The 18,573-nt window shown below is 49.0% G+C and overlaps 1 protein-coding gene across 1 annotated transcript in view; it reads right to left on the reverse strand.

Moving 5' to 3' along the window:
- POC1A (POC1 centriolar protein A) overlaps nucleotides 1-18,573 on the reverse strand; it is a 194,498-nt gene that overhangs the window by 24,962 nt on the left and 150,963 nt on the right. The window contains exons 8-9 of the mRNA XM_085624221.1: nucleotides 17,453-17,521; nucleotides 16,747-16,899 (exon numbers count right to left, since the gene is read on the reverse strand). Coding sequence (XP_085480347.1) covers nucleotides 16,747-16,899; nucleotides 17,453-17,521 — 222 coding nt within the window. The remainder of the gene's footprint in view (nucleotides 1-16,746; nucleotides 16,900-17,452; nucleotides 17,522-18,573) is intronic.

The raw sequence follows: 18,573 nt of genomic DNA on the forward strand, positions 1-18,573 counted from the left end.
GTTATTTACCTTCAAAGCCGCTGTTTCGCTGTGAAGGCGGCAACCGCCTGCACTTTCCAGAGGGGAGAAAGATCCTCTGGCAGGCGAGTGCAGAGGGTGACTGCACCTGCCTGCTATGGGATGTCTGAGGGGTTCCATGAGGTCCACTTTCTCCCCTCCAGAGGGCTGCCTTTAGGCAGCGCACTAAAAGTGTGCCACTTTCAATGTGCCTCCTAATGGCATATTTGCCTCTGCACTCACATCCATAATACTGAGCGGGCACAGAGACAAAGTAATTCCCTCATTTGCATGGGGCCACGCCCCCTGCATATGAGGGAACGCCCTTTGAGATAGCACTGGTGCACATGCAGCGCCAGTTCTATCTGTATCACAGAAGGAGACGCACAAGCGTCTGTGGTCCTTTCTAGAATATCAAAGTGCCCCAGGGGTGCACATGCCCATTGTGCCCCCGGAGCATGCTATAATATGGCCTCAGGTGGCAAACTGGATCCGGAAACCACAAAAGCAGTACTCCTACACGCCGGTAGGAGGCTCCGTGCGACTCCATGTCAACGCTACAGAAGTGACGAAAGGAAGCCACATATAAACACCAACCACGTGCGCTGACATCAGTTCCTTTCTTTCTGCACTTTCCGATCTGGAGCTCCGCCCCTTCTTTCTTGACCCAGTGAAGAGATTTTATTCACAATATTTTTCCAGTGTGCAAGTGATGACAGGGTTCAAACCTGGCAGTGACTATTGCAAACAGAAGTCTGCGACAGATCCACACAAGGCGTGCCTCTGCTGCTCGGTTTGACACATGACTCCAAGTCCTGCAATGCCTGAGCCCAGCAGAAGCCAAAGGCCATTCGAGAGGATAAGGCTCTACAAGTTGAAGCACCGGAACGCTCTGTGCCGATCTAGGTTGCTTCAGAAGTCTTCAATCGATACGATCAGGAGGGCTGCGAAGGCCCCGGACCTTCACCTCCCCACTAGGGAGGTAAAAAACAAATGTGATGGCCCTACAACCTGGCGAGACCCCGGCCAAACGTCTGTTGTCCTTTAACGAAGCCCTCACTGACAGTGCCGAGCACTTATGCTAACCATGTCTGGTTCCAAGTCAAACAGGTTATCTGCTGCCACAGCCTTTCTACGGGAGGTCTCGATTTCTCAAACACAGCATCCAGGGGTGGTACCCTAATGCTAGGGAGTCGAAACGACTGGAAACGTTTGGAAAATCCATCAAAAGGAAAATTTTAGAGTGCTTTCCCAGCTCCCGCAGCTTGGTAAGGCGGATCCAGACAGGTGTACGTTATGGATGGTTAGAGAATGTATAGGGTAGGCCACACAAATGTCACCATCGCTTTGGGAGATTCTCACCACAGATGAGACTTGTTAAAGAGCAGACATAATGACTGGGACCAGCGTTGAGATGAAATGAGACAGCTACCAAAGAGCTCCAACCTTGAGAGGGAAAAACTCACCATTCGTTAACGGAGTTCTCAGTCACAAAAAGCTTACTATAAGCCAGAGGCCTCTCTGGGCGCCTCGCTCAGTGAGCATTTAAAACGAACAAAACGACTGCCTGGAGTTTTTTTTTTTTTTTTAAATGCGATTTTATATTGTGCGAACATTACCCGAAGGTGTTCGAGCGCTTTACAAAAGAACCAGTTGTGTTACATAAGGACTTTGGATTACATGAGTTACATAAGAGATACAAACAGAAAAAATTTGCAAATGTACAAGTTGTAAAGTCACTCAAGGGAGAGATACAAACAGATGAACTCTAAAATCACATAGGAATGGTAGTAAGTACAAAGGTGCACTACATATACTAGTGGTTTGAGTTATAAATATACACAAATTGCAAATTCACTCATGATTACATTTTAACAGCGATTAGGCTTGGACAATTATATATTACATATTTACAGAGCAGGAAGTTCTTGCCATCCTTCAGCCAGGTGTTCAGGTGGTGAGGCACTCAAGGGGGGTGGTCTTGGGTCTGGAGGGATCCCCGAGTTGGACATGTCCATAGGGGTAGAATCCTACATGCGCATGATTGGACGGGAGAGCTGTACAGTCAGTAAGGACTCTTTTACAGTCTAGGTAAAAGCACGTCACTACCCCCTTTTAGAGACCATCCTAGAAAGGTGTTTTCAGTCAAAGGATTATCAGTCTGATCGGTGCTTCCTATAAATATTTTCCTTTTACAACTGACTTCAGTATGAAAATGAACATTTAAAATAAATGTCACAGGATGCTCATATGGGAGCGCACAGATACTCCGGCGGCGTCCCGGCGCTACACCTGTACAAGGAAAGGTCAGCCTAAGATTAGAGAGAAGAGGGGAGTTTTAATTGCTTTTCTAAACAGCGATTCTTGCGAAATGCAGGTAGTGTCACTGAAAGCAGAATCCAGGCTTTGCGAGCGAGTACCGAGAAAGGGGCAGAGAAAACTGGGTATCGTATCAGATCCAAACAACCTGGAGCAGACGTTGTTGTTAAATAAGGATTTCTTTGCCCAACAGATGAAGGAGGAGTACCACAGAGTGTTTCCTGGGCGTGTTGAGGAGTTGCGCGGTTTCTTGCATGAGATTAGATTGAGGGGCGACAGTACACCAGTCTCACGGAGTAAGAAACAAACCGTTTTCTATGAAGAATGAGGTCAAGGAAGAATTGTACAAGCTGGAGAGGGAAGGCCTCGTTGAGAGCACTGAGGCGAGGGACTGGTTGAGGCCCCTCGTAGTTCATTGAATCTCTCCTCCCTTCTCTGTCCCAGGCCACACCATCCGTTTTATTCCAGGCACGGTTGACCTCTGCTTCAAACAAAATCGGTAGTTTGAGCCCCGCCCGTGTGAAAGTGACACTCCTTTTCCACAAGAGTTGCATATCGCAGCCTAGACGTTTAGTAGCATTTTTAAGGCGGTACACTGGATTCAGGCACCTGCTGCAGAGATCTGTGTATGTCCAGGAACTCCCAGGGTGTAGCGCTGACAGGCTAGCTTACATGTTTAGGGCACCTAATGCAGAGATCAGCGTGTAATGTGCTGGTCAAAGGGAGTTAATGTGCCTGCTGCAGAGCACTGTGTGTTACGTGCAGGTCACATGTTCACTTATTAGCAAAACAGCACAGTGGGTTTCAGCTCATGCTGCAAAACTACTTGGGTACCCTACAGGTTGCAAAGTTCGAGCCTGAGGGAAAGTTTAGTGGCGTATTTGCTGGATTCAAACATCTTTAAGTAGCCAGAAAGAGTCCAGACTGAATCCACCATAAATGGTCAGCACCAGCGCAGAACTAGTGCAGCACCACCTCACCATCAGCACAGCACTATCTCAGCATCAGCACAGCACCACCTCACCATCAGCACAGCACCACCTCACCATCAGCACAGCACCACCTCACCATCAGCACAGCACTATCTCAGCATCAGCACAGCACTATCTCAGCATCAGCACAGCACTATCTCAGCATCAGCACAGCACCACCTCACCATCAGCACAGCACCACCTCACCATCAGCACAGCACTATCTCAGCATCAGCACAGCACTATCTCAGCATCAGCACAGCACTATCTCAGCATCAGCACAGCACCACCTCACCATCAGCACAGCACTATCTCAGCATCAGCACAGCACCACCTCACCATCAGCACAGCACCACCTCACCATCAGCACAGCACTATCTCAGCATCAGCACAGCACTATCTCAGCATCAGCACAGCACTATCTCAGCATCAGCACAGCACCATCTCAGCATCAGCACAGCACCACCTCAGCATCAGCACAGCACCACCTCACCATCAGCACAGCACCACCTCACCATCAGCACAGCACTATCTCAGCATCAGCACAGCACTATCTCAGCATCAGCACAGCACTATCTCACCATCAGCACAGCACTATCTCAGCATCAGCACAGCACTATCTCAGCATCAGCACAGCACTATCTCAGCATCAGCACAGCACCACCTCACCATCAGCACAGCACTATCTCACCATCAGCACAGCACTATCTCACCATCAGCACAGCACTATCTCAGCATCAGCACAGCACCACCTCACCATCAGCACAGCACCATCTCAGCATCAGCACAGCACCACCTCACCATCAGCACAGTACTATCTCAGCATCAGCACAGCACCACCTCACCATCAGCACAGCACTATCTCACCATCAGCACAGCACTATCTCACCATCAGCACTATCTCACCATCAGCACAGCACTATCTCACCATCAGCACAGCACCACCTCACCATCAGCACAGCACTATCTCAGCATCAGCACAGCACTATCTCAGCATCAGCACAGCACTATCTCAGCATCAGCACAGCACTATCTCAGCATCAGCACAGCACTATCTCAGCATCAGCACAGCACCACCTCACCATCAGCACAGCACCACCTCACCATCAGCACAGCACCACCTCACCATCAGCACAGCACCACCTCACCATCAGCACAGCACCACCTCACCATCAGCACAGCACCACCTCACCATCAGCACAGCACTATCTCACCATCAGCACAGCACTATCTCAGCATCAGCACAGCACCACCTCACCATCAGCACAGCACCACCTCACCATCAGCACAGCACCACCTCACCATCAGCACAGCACTATCTCAGCATCAGCACAGCACTATCTCAGCATCAGCACAGCACCACCTCACCATCAGCACAGCACCACCTCACCATCAGCACAGCACCACCTCACCATCAGCACATCACCACCTCACCATCAGCACATCACCACCTCACCATCAGCACAGCACTATCTCAGCATCAGCACAGCACTATCTCAGCATCAGCACAGCACTATCTCAGCATCAGCACAGCACTATCTCAGCATCAGCACAGCACTATCTCAGCATCAACACAGCACCACCTCACCATCAGCACAGCACTATCTCAGCATCAGCACAGCACTATCTCAGCATCAGCACAGCACTATCTCAGCATCAGCACAGCACCACCTCACCATCAGCACAGCACTATCTCAGCATCAGCACAGCACTATCTCAGCATCAGCACAGCACCACCTCAGCATCAGCACAGCACTATCTCAGCATCAGCACAGCACTATCTCAGCATCAGCACAGCACTATCTCAGCATCAGCACAGCACTATCTCAGCATCAGCACAGCACTATCTCAGCATCAGCACAGCACCACCTCACCATCAGCACAGCACTATCTCAGCATCAGCACAGCACCACCTCACCATCAGCACAGCACTATCTCAGCATCAGCACAGCACTATCTCAGCATCAGCACAGCACTATCTCAGCATCAGCACAGCACTATCTCAGCATCAGCACAGCACTATCTCAGCATCAGCACAGCACTATCTCAGCATCAGCACAGCACCACCTCACCATCAGCACAGCACTATCTCAGCATCAGCACAGCACTATCTCAGCATCAGCACAGCACCACCTCACCATCAGCACAGCACCACCTCACCATCAGCACAGCACCACCTCACCATCAGCACAGCACTATCTCAGCATCAGCACAGCACTATCTCAGCATCAGCACAGCACCACCTCACCATCAGCACAGCACCACCTCACCATCAGCACAGCACCACCTCACCATCAGCACATCACCACCTCACCATCAGCACATCACCACCTCACCATCAGCACAGCACTATCTCAGCATCAGCACAGCACTATCTCAGCATCAGCACAGCACTATCTCAGCATCAGCACAGCACTATCTCAGCATCAGCACAGCACTATCTCAGCATCAACACAGCACCACCTCACCATCAGCACAGCACTATCTCAGCATCAGCACAGCACTATCTCAGCATCAGCACAGCACTATCTCAGCATCAGCACAGCACCACCTCACCATCAGCACAGCACTATCTCAGCATCAGCACAGCACCACCTCACCATCAGCACAGCACTATCTCAGCATCAGCACAGCACTATCTCAGCATCAGCACAGCACTATCTCAGCATCAGCACAGCACCACCTCACCATCAGCACAGCACTATCTCAGCATCAGCACAGCACTATCTCAGCATCAGCACAGCACCACCTCAGCATCAGCACAGCACTATCTCAGCATCAGCACAGCACTATCTCAGCATCAGCACAGCACTATCTCAGCATCAGCACAGCACTATCTCAGCATCAGCACAGCACTATCTCAGCATCAGCACAGCACTATCTCAGCATCAGCACAGCACCACCTCACCATCAGCACAGCACTATCTCAGCATCAGCACAGCACCACCTCACCATCAGCACAGCACTATCTCAGCATCAGCACAGCACTATCTCAGCATCAGCACAGCACTATCTCAGCATCAGCACAGCACTATCTCAGCATCAGCACAGCACTATCTCAGCATCAGCACAGCACTATCTCAGCATCAGCACAGCACCACCTCACCATCAGCACAGCACTATCTCAGCATCAGCACAGCACTATCTCAGCATCAGCACAGCACTATCTCAGCATCAGCACAGCACCACCTCACCATCAGCACAGCACTATCTCAGCATCAGCACAGCACCACCTCACCATCAGCACAGTACTATCTCAGCATCAGCACAGCACCACCTCACCATCAGCACAGCACTATCTCACCATCAGCACAGCACTATCTCACCATCAGCACAGCACTATCTCACCATCAGCACAGCACTATCTCACCATCAGCACAGCACTATCTCACCATCAGCACAGCACTATCTCACCATCAGCACAGCACTATCTCACCATCAGCACAGCACTATCTCAGCATCAGCACAGCACCACCTCACCATCAGCACAGCACTATCTCAGCATCAGCACAGCACCACCTCACCATCAGCACAGCACCACCTCACCATCAGCACAGCACTATCTCACCATCAGCACAGCACTATCTCACCATCAGCACAGCACTATCTCAGCATCAGCACAGCACTATCTCAGCATCAGCACAGCACTATCTCAGCATCAGCACAGCACTATCTCAGCATCAGCACAGCACTATCTCAGCATCAGCACAGCACTATCTCAGCATCAGCACAGCACTATCTCAGCATCAGCACAGCACTACATCTGCATTAGTGCACCATCACCAACACAGCCCCACCTCAGCAGCACCAGCTCAGAACCCCAGCTCTCTACCACAGAGGACCACCTCAGCTTGACTCAGCACCACCTCAGTATCACCGCAGTATCACTCCGCATCATCTCCGCATCAGCACAGCACCACCTCAGCACCACCTCAGCATCACTCAGCACCACCTCGGTCTCCCTTCAGAATCTGGCATTTGTTGATTCTCCCCTAGTCTCCGTCCGCTGCAAGTGTTGCAATTCAGGTCCCTTTTCACAACCCCGACCCACTCGTCGTTTATGCCCCCCCCCCAAAAGATAAAGCATTATAGGTCTCGCCTTTCATGAAGTTAAAGCCATTTGCACTGCTATACAATACCATTAGCAAAGCAAATGGCTTTAACTTAATCAAAGGTGAGACCTATTGCATTTTCAATGCTTGTTCTATTTAAAGCACTGGCCCTCGGTCATCGCTTCTGTATGTGATAGAATGTGATGACTGGTTTGGAATGTGGGAGGAGATCGCTGAAGGAAGCAGGAGGCGAGCTTATCCTTTCTCCGTGCGACAGTGGAGCTGTGTTGGATTACTTCATTACAAGGAGCAGACGACTGATCAGCATACGAGACAGTCACAAGACGGATTGTGTTGGAGTACTCAAATACAGGGAGCAGACGAGTATCGTCAGCATACGAGACGGTCACAAGACTGATTGTGTTGGAGTACTCAAATACAGGGAGCAGACGAGTATCGTCAGCATACGAGACGGTCACAAGACTGATTGTGTTGGAGTACTCAAATACAGGGAGCAGACGAGTATCGTCAGCATACGAGACGGCCACAAGACGGATTGTGTTGGAGTACTCAAATACAGGGAGCAGACGAGTATCGTCAGCATACGAGACGGTCACAAGACTGATTGTGTTGGAGTACTCAAATACAGGGAGCAGACGAGTATCGTCAGCATACGAGACGGTCACAAGACGGATTGTGTTGGAGTACTCAAATACAGGGAGCAGACGAGTATCGTCAGGATACGAGACGGTCACAAGACTGATTGTGTTGGAGTACTCAAATACAGGGAGCAGACGAGTATCGTCAGCATACGAGACGGTCACAAGACTGATTGTGTTGGAGTACTCAAATACAGGGAGCAGACGAGTATCGTCAGCATACGAGACGGTCACAAGACTGATTGTGTTGGAGTACTCAAATACAGGGAGCAGACGAGTATCGTCAGCATATGAGACGGTCACAAGACTAGGCTATTCAATACATTTGGACATGGGAGCCATACAGAATGAACAAAGTGGGGCTCAAAGAAGAGCCCTGTGGCACTCCAAATGCAAGCCTCTTCCTGGGCGAAGAATGGGGTGCGAGCTGGAGTTCTTGATCCCTTGCTTCTAGGGAGGATTTAAACCAGTGCCATGCCGAGCCACCAATAGCCAGCTCAGCCATCCAATGCAATAGGGCAGAGTGGGACACGGAAACGAGGGTCGCAGCCAGATCGAGCGAAGTCAAGGCGGCACCTTACCTTCATCCAAAACACATTTAATGGTTTCCATCACCTCAAGAAGGGCAGTTCTGTGCTGCAGGCGAAAGCCTGATTGACTGCGGTGAAGGTAATGTGCAGAGAGATTCCATCTATTATGAATATTAGAGAGAACTCCCCACGACATGGAGCAGTCATCTGTACGCCATTCTCTTTTACATTCTTATAGGGCCTCGCTTGGGTGGTACAAGGGCTAAGTTTACGCCAATATGGCCACAAATTACCCTTGTGAGCTGTGCCACTGGATGCTCGTGTACTTCGAAAACAAAACCCTCTTCAGTGAGTGCTCCGGTCCCTTCTAATGACATATATACTGCTGGATTACTGCACATCCAGTGCTTGGGGAAATACCCCCTCTAGGAGAGTCCCTGTACATTCAACCATCATTTTATGTCGTCTCACAGCCCAGAACCTCTTCCGGGGTTAAAATAGGAAGGACTTTGAGTATCTTCTGATGAGACTGCTGCAGCTCTATGTTCTGAAAAGATTCCCAGTTATTTTTACTTCCGAGCTTTTAAGAATAGGAGAAGGCAGAAGGCAAGACCTGGTTCAGGGGCAAAGGTAGATACACCAGAGATCTGTACACTCGGCAGTCACCAGCAACAGAGTTTCATCAACATTGAATTGAAGTCTATTACTTCCCATGCAGTCCATAAACTCCAACATACAGTGCAGATGGAATAGAAGCAGCGTTTCATTCGAGTAGGAGTAAAATTGGAAGGTAGTTGACCATATGAGACATGCAAGGAGCTTACAGCAGAAGAAAACAAGTTACTTACCTGTAACTACAGTTATCCAGTATTGGTATCTTTCATAGATTCACATGCCTGAATCATTCCCCGTCGCCGAGGCGGGAGTCCCCGGTAAATAAAAAAAGTAGTGCCAAAATGCTAGTAGTAGTAGTAGGCCCAAAGAAAAGGCCCAAAGCCTGTATCTTAGCAGCCTATCTACCTCATTATGCAAAAAGAACCAAGAATTTGGTAACAACCAATCAGACACCAGCACCCTTCTAGAACCCTCTCAGCAGAGCCAGTTCTCCTCAGATTTTCGTAGCACAAGTGGGAAGTGAACGTCCCAAATTATATAGAACTGACTCTACGGGGAGGAGGGTGGGTGCATGTGAATCTATGAAAGATACCAATACTGGATAACTGTAGTTACAGGTAAGTAACTTGTTTTCTTATCCAGTATTGGGGTATCTTTCATAGATTCACATGCCTGAATCAGAATAGCGAGCAGTATACCAAGTATACAGTCGTTTGCGGATGGCGGGAGACTAGTGCTGATACTCCCTAATTGCATCCACAGCTTGTTAACAAGAGGTATAAGAAAAGATCTTAAAATTCAAAATATGCCATCTATAAAGAGAAAAGCATGTTAACATGAAAGCAAATCATCATTGTAACACATTGCATTGTTATATTAAAGATATCAACATCTTACATATTAAAATATGAAAAAAGGGTACCTGAAGGTATCTCAAAGAAACAGATGTCGTAGTACAGCTTGCCCAACTGCTGCATCATCACGATGCGTAGATTGGAGGCAGTAATGTCTGGTAAAAGTGTGGACATTTTTCCATGTCGCAGCACGGCAGATATTTTCCAGAGTCACACCAGCAAACAATGCTGTAGACGCTGCTACTGTCCTCGTGGAATGGGCCTTGGGTTTCCTCAACAGAGGCCTGTGAGCCTTGTCATGGCAGAAAAGTATTGTAGATGCTATCCATCTGGCAATGGTGGATTTTGTAACCGCCTTTCCCAGAGTAGTTTGGCCATAAGCCACGAATAATTGATCAGACTTTCTGAGGTTCTTTGTTTTCAGAAGATAGAATTTAAGACATCTCTTGATATCGAGAGAATGTAAGGCTCGTTCCACTGGGGTGGATGGATTAGGAAAGAAAGTCTTTAACGTCACTGGTTCATTAAGATGAAACTGTGAAGGCACCTTAGGTATAAACGTTGGATTAGTTCGGAGGTGCACGTAGTCTTGAGTGAAGCGTAGAAAAGGTTCCTTTACAGTAAACGCCTGAATTTCACTCACTCTTCGAGCTGATGTTAAAGCCAGAAGTAAAGCAACCTTCCATGTAAGGAATTTTAGGTCAGCCTTGTGGATGGGCTCGAATGGATGCTTCATTAACTGCAATAAGACTGTGTTGAGTTCCCATTCCGGTGGCGGAAGTCTGACCGGAGGAAACTCTCGGAATAGTCCTTTCATAAACTGTTTAATTAAAGAGGATGAACAAAGAGAAGGGCCATGAGCACCCCTTCTGAATCTTGAAAGTGCAGCTAAGTGGACCTTGACTGAAGGGAAAGAAAGCCCAGATCTTGCCAGGTGTAACAAGTAAGGAAGGATCTTTTCTGCAGGGTCATCCACCGGGTGCACCTGGTTTGCTTCACACCAGCAGCAAAACCGTTTCCATTTTAGACGGTAAGTTTTTATCGTGCTCTGAGCTCGTGATTTTGTTAATATATCCCTACAGTCCTGAGGGATATCCAGGTCCTTAAACTCTAAGAAGTCAGGAGCCATGCGTGTAAATGTAGGGACTGAGGGTCCGGGTGGAGAACCTGACCCTTGTTCCTTGACAGCATTGTGGGAGTCGGGCGAAGACTGATCGGCTGGTCCTGTGATAGCAATAGGAGCTCCTGAAACCAGTATTGGCGTGGCCATCTGGGTGCAATCAAGATGAGACGACAGCCCTCCAACTTCATCTTGCGTATGACCCTCGGTATCAGGGGTATCGGGGGAAAAGCGTAAGCACAAATCCCTGACCATCGCATGGACAGGGCATTCCCCCTTGAGCCCTGTTGAGGGTATCTGCTGGCATAGAAGCGGCATTTCTTGTTCTCCTTCGTGGCGAACAAATCCAGCGGTGGTGTTCCCCAAGCTCTGAATATTCTGAGCACCTGAGCTTGCTCTAGCTCCCATTCGTGGCAATCTGATTGGGATCTGCTGAGCGTGTCCGCTAATGTATTGCAGAGACCTCTGACATGTTCTGCTCTGAGGGTTATGTTGTGGAGTGTGACCCATTCCCACAACTCCTGAGCTTCCGTGGACAAAGTTGCTGATCTTGTTCCTCCTTGTTTGTTCACGTAGAACATGCTGGTGGTATTGTCGGTTCGAATCAGAACCGAAGAACCTGCAATCCTTGGAAGGAAAGCTTGCAGAGACAGAAAAATTGCTCGCAATTCCAGACTGTTGATGTGTTTGTTTTTGTACTCTGGGGACCACTTCCCCTGTATCTGTAAATCTTGGAGATGACCTCCCCATCCTTCCATGGAAGCATCGGTAGTGAGGACAAAGTCTGGAATTTTCTGAATGAAAGTAAGTCCTTCTGATAAGTTGGGAACATGGGACCACCAACGTAGAGCGCTCTTCATGCCTGAAGTGACTCTGATGATGTCGTCGAAGGAGCCCTTCACCTGCTGCCACTGAAGGTGTAACTCCTCCTGCAAGGGTCGCATGCGGAGCCGCACCAGAGGAACGAGGTGTATTGCAGAGGAGCACATCCCTAGCAGCGACGCGTACATCCGGACAGAAACTGACTTTCTTTTGGAAATTCGGATTGCTAAGTTTTGAAGACGAACCTGCCGTTCGTGAGACAAGAATGCCTTGCAGCGGACGGTATCTAACAGCGCGCCCAAAAAGGGAAGGATCTGCCTTGGTTGTAATTGAGATTTGCTCCTGTTGATCGTAAGCCCCAGAGAATGGAACAGACGAAGAGATGTTGTCACGGCAGTCCTGACTGATCTTTCCGAAGGACCCTTTATTAGCCAGTCGTCTAAATACGGAAAGACTTGGATTCCTTGGGAGCGCAACACTGCTGCCACTGGAGCTAGGCACTTCGTAAAGATCCTTGGGGCAGATTTTAACCCAAACGGGAGCACCTTGAACTGGTAATGGGCGCCAGCCACTGTGAAGCGAAGATACTTGCGATGCTTCGGATGTATTGGGATGTGAAAGTAAGCGTCTTCCATATCTAAGGAAGCTAGAAAATCTCCCTCGTTGAGGCAACCTAGAATTTCCGCCAGAGTGACCATGCGAAATCCCTGCTTCTTGAGGAATCTGTTCAGATTGCGAAGGTCTAAGATTGGGCGCCACTCCCCTGATTTCTTCTTGATGAGAAAAAAGCGGGAATAGAAACCTGTCCCCTTTTGAAGCGCAGGAACCTTCTCGATTGCGTTCTTGAGGAGCATTGTTAAAGCTTCTTTGAATAGTAAGTGAAGACGAGGGGGAGGGGGTCCCTTGGGTGGTTTGGTGACAAACTCTAAGGTATGACCGTTGTGAACCAGGTCCAGAACCCACTGGTCCGACGTAATTTCTTGCCACCTGGTCGCAAAAGTTGACATTTTTGCACCCACAGGGAGGGGAAAAGGAGTGAAAGGCGCCCTGCAGAAATCATTGCTTCCGTGAGGTGTCTCTTCCCTGATTCTGCGATCTTTTTCGTCCGCCTTGACGAGAGAAACCAGATGTATTGGTCTGTCTGTAGGAAGACTGATATGATTGCCGATACTGAGGCTGGTACCTATTTTGTTGGGTATGATAACTTCCTCTTGAAGAAAATCCACGGCCCCTTGCTCCTCTGAAGGTACCTCTTTTGTATTGCAAGGAGCCCAACGATCTTGCAGTATCAGTATCCGTTTTAATTGCTTGGAGCGCATCATCTATGTGTTTTCCAAACAATGATTCGCCATCATAGGCCATGTCCAATATTTTTGTCTGGACCTCTGGTCTGAACGTGGTAGCTTTCAGCCAACCCTGGCGCCTAAGAACCGCAGCCCCAGCCAACTGGCGAAAGTTAGTATTCGCAATATCCAGTGCGCAGTCGATAGTCTCTGAGGCTGCACGCTCACCCTCCAACAAAACCTTTCGAGCATCTTGCCTGTTATCCTCTGGGATGAGGTCGATAAAGCTTGCCATTTCTGACCACATCTGGCGGTCATAACGCCCAATTATCGCTAGGGAGTTGGCTGCCCTGATGGAAGCAGCTGCCATAGTTGAAAATTTTTTCCCAATTAGATCCAGTCGGCGTCCTTCCCTATCCGATGGTGTAGTGACCGGTGCTGCCGGATTCTTAGACTTTTGTTGGGCAGCCTGAGATATAACCGAGTCTGGACACGGTTGACCAGTGAGACAAGAGGGACTGTCGGCTGGAGCACGGTATTTTTTGTCAATCCGTGGAAGCACCGCTGGTACTGATGCCGGGTTTTTCATGATTTTACCCCTTCTTTCCAAATATAGTCAATGATAGGGATAGCTCTCGTAACCTTCCTTGACTCCTCCTTAAAATCATGCAGAAAACAGTCAGACTGCTCAATGGTAACCGGCAAGCTGAACCTGGTCGCAGCTCGCTGCATAAGGTTATGGAACCCCCCTATATCTTCTGGAGGCGAATCAGATGGTAGAGGGGTAGGTGGCGAAGGCATAGGGATTATATATGAATCCCAAGGGTCTGCTGGGTCTGGCAACTCGCCCTCTTCGTATTCCTCCTCCGAGGTTGTATCCTGATGCGGGTCCTGTGGAGGATCAGGCAGTTGAGGCATTGGGGCTGGACCCTCAGGCAGAGGCAATGGGTCCGGCTGCGGCGCAGTCTGTGGAACCTGTGGAACGTTTGGCTGCGGTGGAAAACGCCGCTTATAATCTGCAAGCATGGCCTGTAGGTCTTGTATCAAAGTAGGAGGCAGATGTGACATCTCATTCCTACGAGGTTGTGAGTAGCAGGGTCTATGATGCGGAACGATTATGTCTTCCTGATAGTAATGCCCTTGATAATCCTCATCCTCATCGTCCTCCTGACATTTGATGTGCAGTTCCGAAGGATGGCGAGCAACCCCAAAGGGCCCTTCGTCCTCGTCGTCCACATAATCATCATCGTCACACTGCACATAAGTTTCCAGGAGATGCGAGGGAGTAAACGGTGAAATGTCCTGCCTTTGAAAAGACTTTAGTTGAAAAGTCCTGGTGGAAACTGGAGTAGAGATCATCGTCGACGAGGTCGTCGTCGACGGGGTTGTGGTAGACGGGATCGTCGACGGGATCGTCGACGGTATCGTAGATGGTACTATAGTCGTCGACTGGCTCGTCGTCGACGGGCTCGACGTCGACGGGCTCGACGTCGATGGAATCTTCGTCGACGGGCCCTTCGTCGACGGGCCCTTCGTCGACGGGCCCTTCGTCGACGGGCCCTTCGTCGACGGGCTCGACGTCGACGAGCTCTTCGTCGACGGGATCTTCGTCGACGATGGAATCTTCGTCGACGAGCTCTTCGTCGACGAGCTCGACGTCGACAGGCTTTTTAATGGCGGAATCGTCGACGGCGGTACTGCGGACTTAGTCGACGAGGACTTCGTCGACGACCCCTCGACAGTGGGCTTCTTTGAGAGGATAGTAATCTTCGTAGACATAATAGGTGAGGTAAGCGCCGTCGTCGTGAATGTTTGCGTCAATGAAGAAGCAGACGAGGTGACAGAAACTGAAGATTGAGAGTAAGCCAAAGATTTTGAAAGGCTTTTACTCACAGTTTGCTTGACTGTAGATTCCTGAGGAGAGTGCGCATCAGAAGTAGAATGATGCGATTTCTGACGCTTCTTCCCATCGCTGGAAGAGCTGTCCTGCGATCTAGCTCTCTTGCTAGAAGTAGAGGCTTTGTCATCCTCCTCAGCCGAAGAGGATTTAAGCCACAAAAGCACTCTCGCCTCCCTATCCCTGAGAGTTTTTGTAGGGAAGGTGCGGCAAATCTTGCAATCTTTTGCCTCATGTTTAGGGTAGAGGCAGTAGATGCAGTCTACATGTTGATCATCAACATGGACTCTTTTCTTGGTGCAGGTCCTGCAGGACTTAAATAAAGCCTTCTTGTCTGACATGCTGAAGCAATTTGAAAGAAAACTGAGAGGCACTAAGGGAGACTTCCTTCCACACGACGTGCGGTGAAAATCTGAGGAGAACTGGCTCTGCTGAGAGGGTTCTAGAAGGGTGCTGGTGTCTGATTGGTTGTTACCAAATTCTTGGTTCTTTTTGCATAATGAGGTAGATAGGCTGCTAAGATACAGGCTTTGGGCCTTTTCTTTGGGCCTACTACTACTACTAGCCTTTTGGCACTACTTTTTTTATTTACCGGGGACTCCCGCCTCGGCGACGGGGAATGATTTAGGCATGTGAATCTATGAAAGATACCCCAATACTGGATAAGTTAAAGAGGCAACATGGCCGTGCAAAGTCCTAGAACGACCACTGGTGATGGTGAAAGTGAAGATGGAAGCATCACCCTTGTTAGAGCCAAACAAAAGCAAACCACAAAAGCATATGTCCGCCTAAGTTATAAATCAAGAGACAGTGGTCAACAGTATGAAATGCAGAGGACACGTCAGAGAAGAGCATGGCACTGGCGCCGCCGCTGTCAGCGGCCACATGAATATCCTCGACGGCTGCTGCTATCACCACCTTTGTGGGATGGCCAGGGCGGAAGCCACCCTGAGCGTTGTCACAAATACCGCTGGGTTCAAGAAAGGAGCAGAGCTGTATAGCCATATAATGCTCAAGAAAGTCTCCCAGAGTCTGTAGGAGAGATGGGTCTATAGCGCAAGGGGACAAAGAATCAAGGACTGCTTTCTTTAATAAAAGGCAATGCTTTGCATTCTAATGGTGTAACCCATAAATGAGAAACTAACTTCGAATTGCCTCCAGCTTTTCCTTCCACCGCAGTTGCCACGTAGGTGAGACAGCGGGGATCCGTGCTCTGCAACGTCAGGACTTGTATCTTTACCTCTATGCTGCTGCCCTGGCACCAGGTGTCAAGTAATATCTCTTTGAAGAAAGCTCATCCCTTTGGCTGTGATATTACTTCTGGTACAGTTGAGTTTCCTTGTTCAAATGTCCCACACCCTATCAACTGGCGCTCTACGAGTGGAGCGCTGCACGGAGTTCAGCGTGGTGCAAAGCGTCCAGGATTGAGCCAGTTGTATAGCCCTTCATTTCATTAACAATGGTGTGGCAGCATGGTTACCAAGTACAGAGCTGGGGCTTGGGTGAGGGCACACACTGTGCCAAAACACCAGCATGGCAAGGAGAAGGACAAAATCATAAGCAGAGGAGAAACAAGCAAACTGTGGCAGTCATCGTTCGAATCAAGTCTCTATGCAGTATCCCTTACCTCAACACCATGTCCTTTGGCTGTACTCTGCTGTGAAAGCCTTGCCCGGGCGTCCACCATCGGCTCCACCCCACAAACACTGGTAGATCTCTGCTGGGTCCTCAGCACCTCCCCGTAGTCGGTGGCATCAAAGTTAGTCTTCCAGACCATGACCTGTCGGAAAGCAGAGAGTTGAGGTTACTTGTGGAGCAGACACAATGGATAACAGAGGGACGTGGTCACTTGTGGAGCAGACCAATGGATAACAGAGGGACGTGGTCACTTGTGGAGTAGACCAATGGATAACAGAGGGACGTGGTCACTTGTGAAGCAGAGCAATGGCTAACAGAGGGACGTGGTCACTTGTGGAGCAGACCAATGGATAAGAGAGGGACGTGGTCACTTGTGGAGCAGACCAATGGATAACAGAGGGACGTGGTCACTTGTGGAGTAGACCAATGGATAACAGAGGGACGTGGTCACTTGTGAAGCAGAGCAAAGGCTAACAGAGGGACGTGGTCACTTGTGGAGCAGACCAATGGATAACAGAGGGACGTGGTCACTTGTGGAGCAGATCAATGGATAACAGAGGGACGTGGTCACTTGTGGAGCAGATCCAATGCACTGTAGGCCAAGGTGATGCACCTTGAGAAGATCAGAAACCACATTCTGAGTGTTGGTGGCTCTTGAGATCCGCCCTTCCCTCTTTCAAGCACAGTGGGCTCACCTGTTCATCGGAGCCCCCGGAAGCAAAGGAATCCCCCGCTCTTGAGAAGGCGACACAAGTGGCTGGTCCCTGCAACATAAAAAAGAGTTAATTAAAGATTTTAAAAGGCAGTACAATGCTCTGCCTAGAATAATGCATAACATGCTTGATACGTGCTGTGTCACAGTCCAAGCAGCTTCATCGCGTGATCAGGCAACTTACACTCGAAACCTCCAGCGCACTCAAGTTCAAGACAGGCGAGCACAAAGCCTGCAAGTACCGCAAGCACTGGGACCGCGGATAAAAGAGTCATTCCAACCACACTTGTAACTTAGCAGAGCACACATCTGCCACTACACTGGCTTCTTTCATAGATGTACGTTCAGGGACAGAAGCGGGAACATGGGTAATCCCACAAGGGCCTGTGTTGGCCGCTGGGAAGGCAGTGAAGCCCCACAAAGTTTCCCACTGATTTCACTCTCAATTGATGTGCCTGAAGTTTGGGCCAGCAAAGTAGAAGGTAACGGGGTAAAATGGGTGCGGACAGGCAAGCGGCCCAAACTTTCACAGGGCGCTAGGTAAGAGGAATCCTTCACAGGCAATTATAAAAAAAAAAAAGTAAGATTGCTTTGTCATATTGAATGTAACCACAAAACTGCAGACTTTTCACCTGAGGAAAAAAACACCAGTTTAGGAATAAATGTATCCATAGACTCTATGATGTGTAAATGCACGTGCACAGTTATAAGAGTTTTTGTGAATTCCTATAAGTTAAGCAATCTGCAGAGATCACAGAAAAATTCACATTTGCTAGATTTCCTCATGCAAGCCCCGCTAAGATCAAGAAAGCTAGCAGAACAGATTGTGTCCAAGCACTGAAGTTAAAGTGAATAGGCACTGACAGAACCAGCAGGCCTGCTGTTGTCTGAAGATCTTACGGCTTCACAACGGCTTGTTTTCCTAGTAATAGGTTTTGAATTCCTTTACTATAAAAAATATTCAAACAAGACTGATCAAGGTTGCAGATGTGATTGTACAGGAGGTCATTTTGAAGTGGCTTTTGCAATAAAGTTTTACAACAAAAAAGGCGGCCAACTACCTTTCACATGCAGACATTGACTGTCTTTCACTGTAGTTTTATT

This window comes from Triturus cristatus, chromosome 9 (assembly GCF_964204655.1).
Source record: "Triturus cristatus chromosome 9, aTriCri1.1, whole genome shotgun sequence".
Lineage (NCBI taxonomy): Eukaryota > Metazoa > Chordata > Amphibia > Caudata > Salamandridae > Triturus > Triturus cristatus.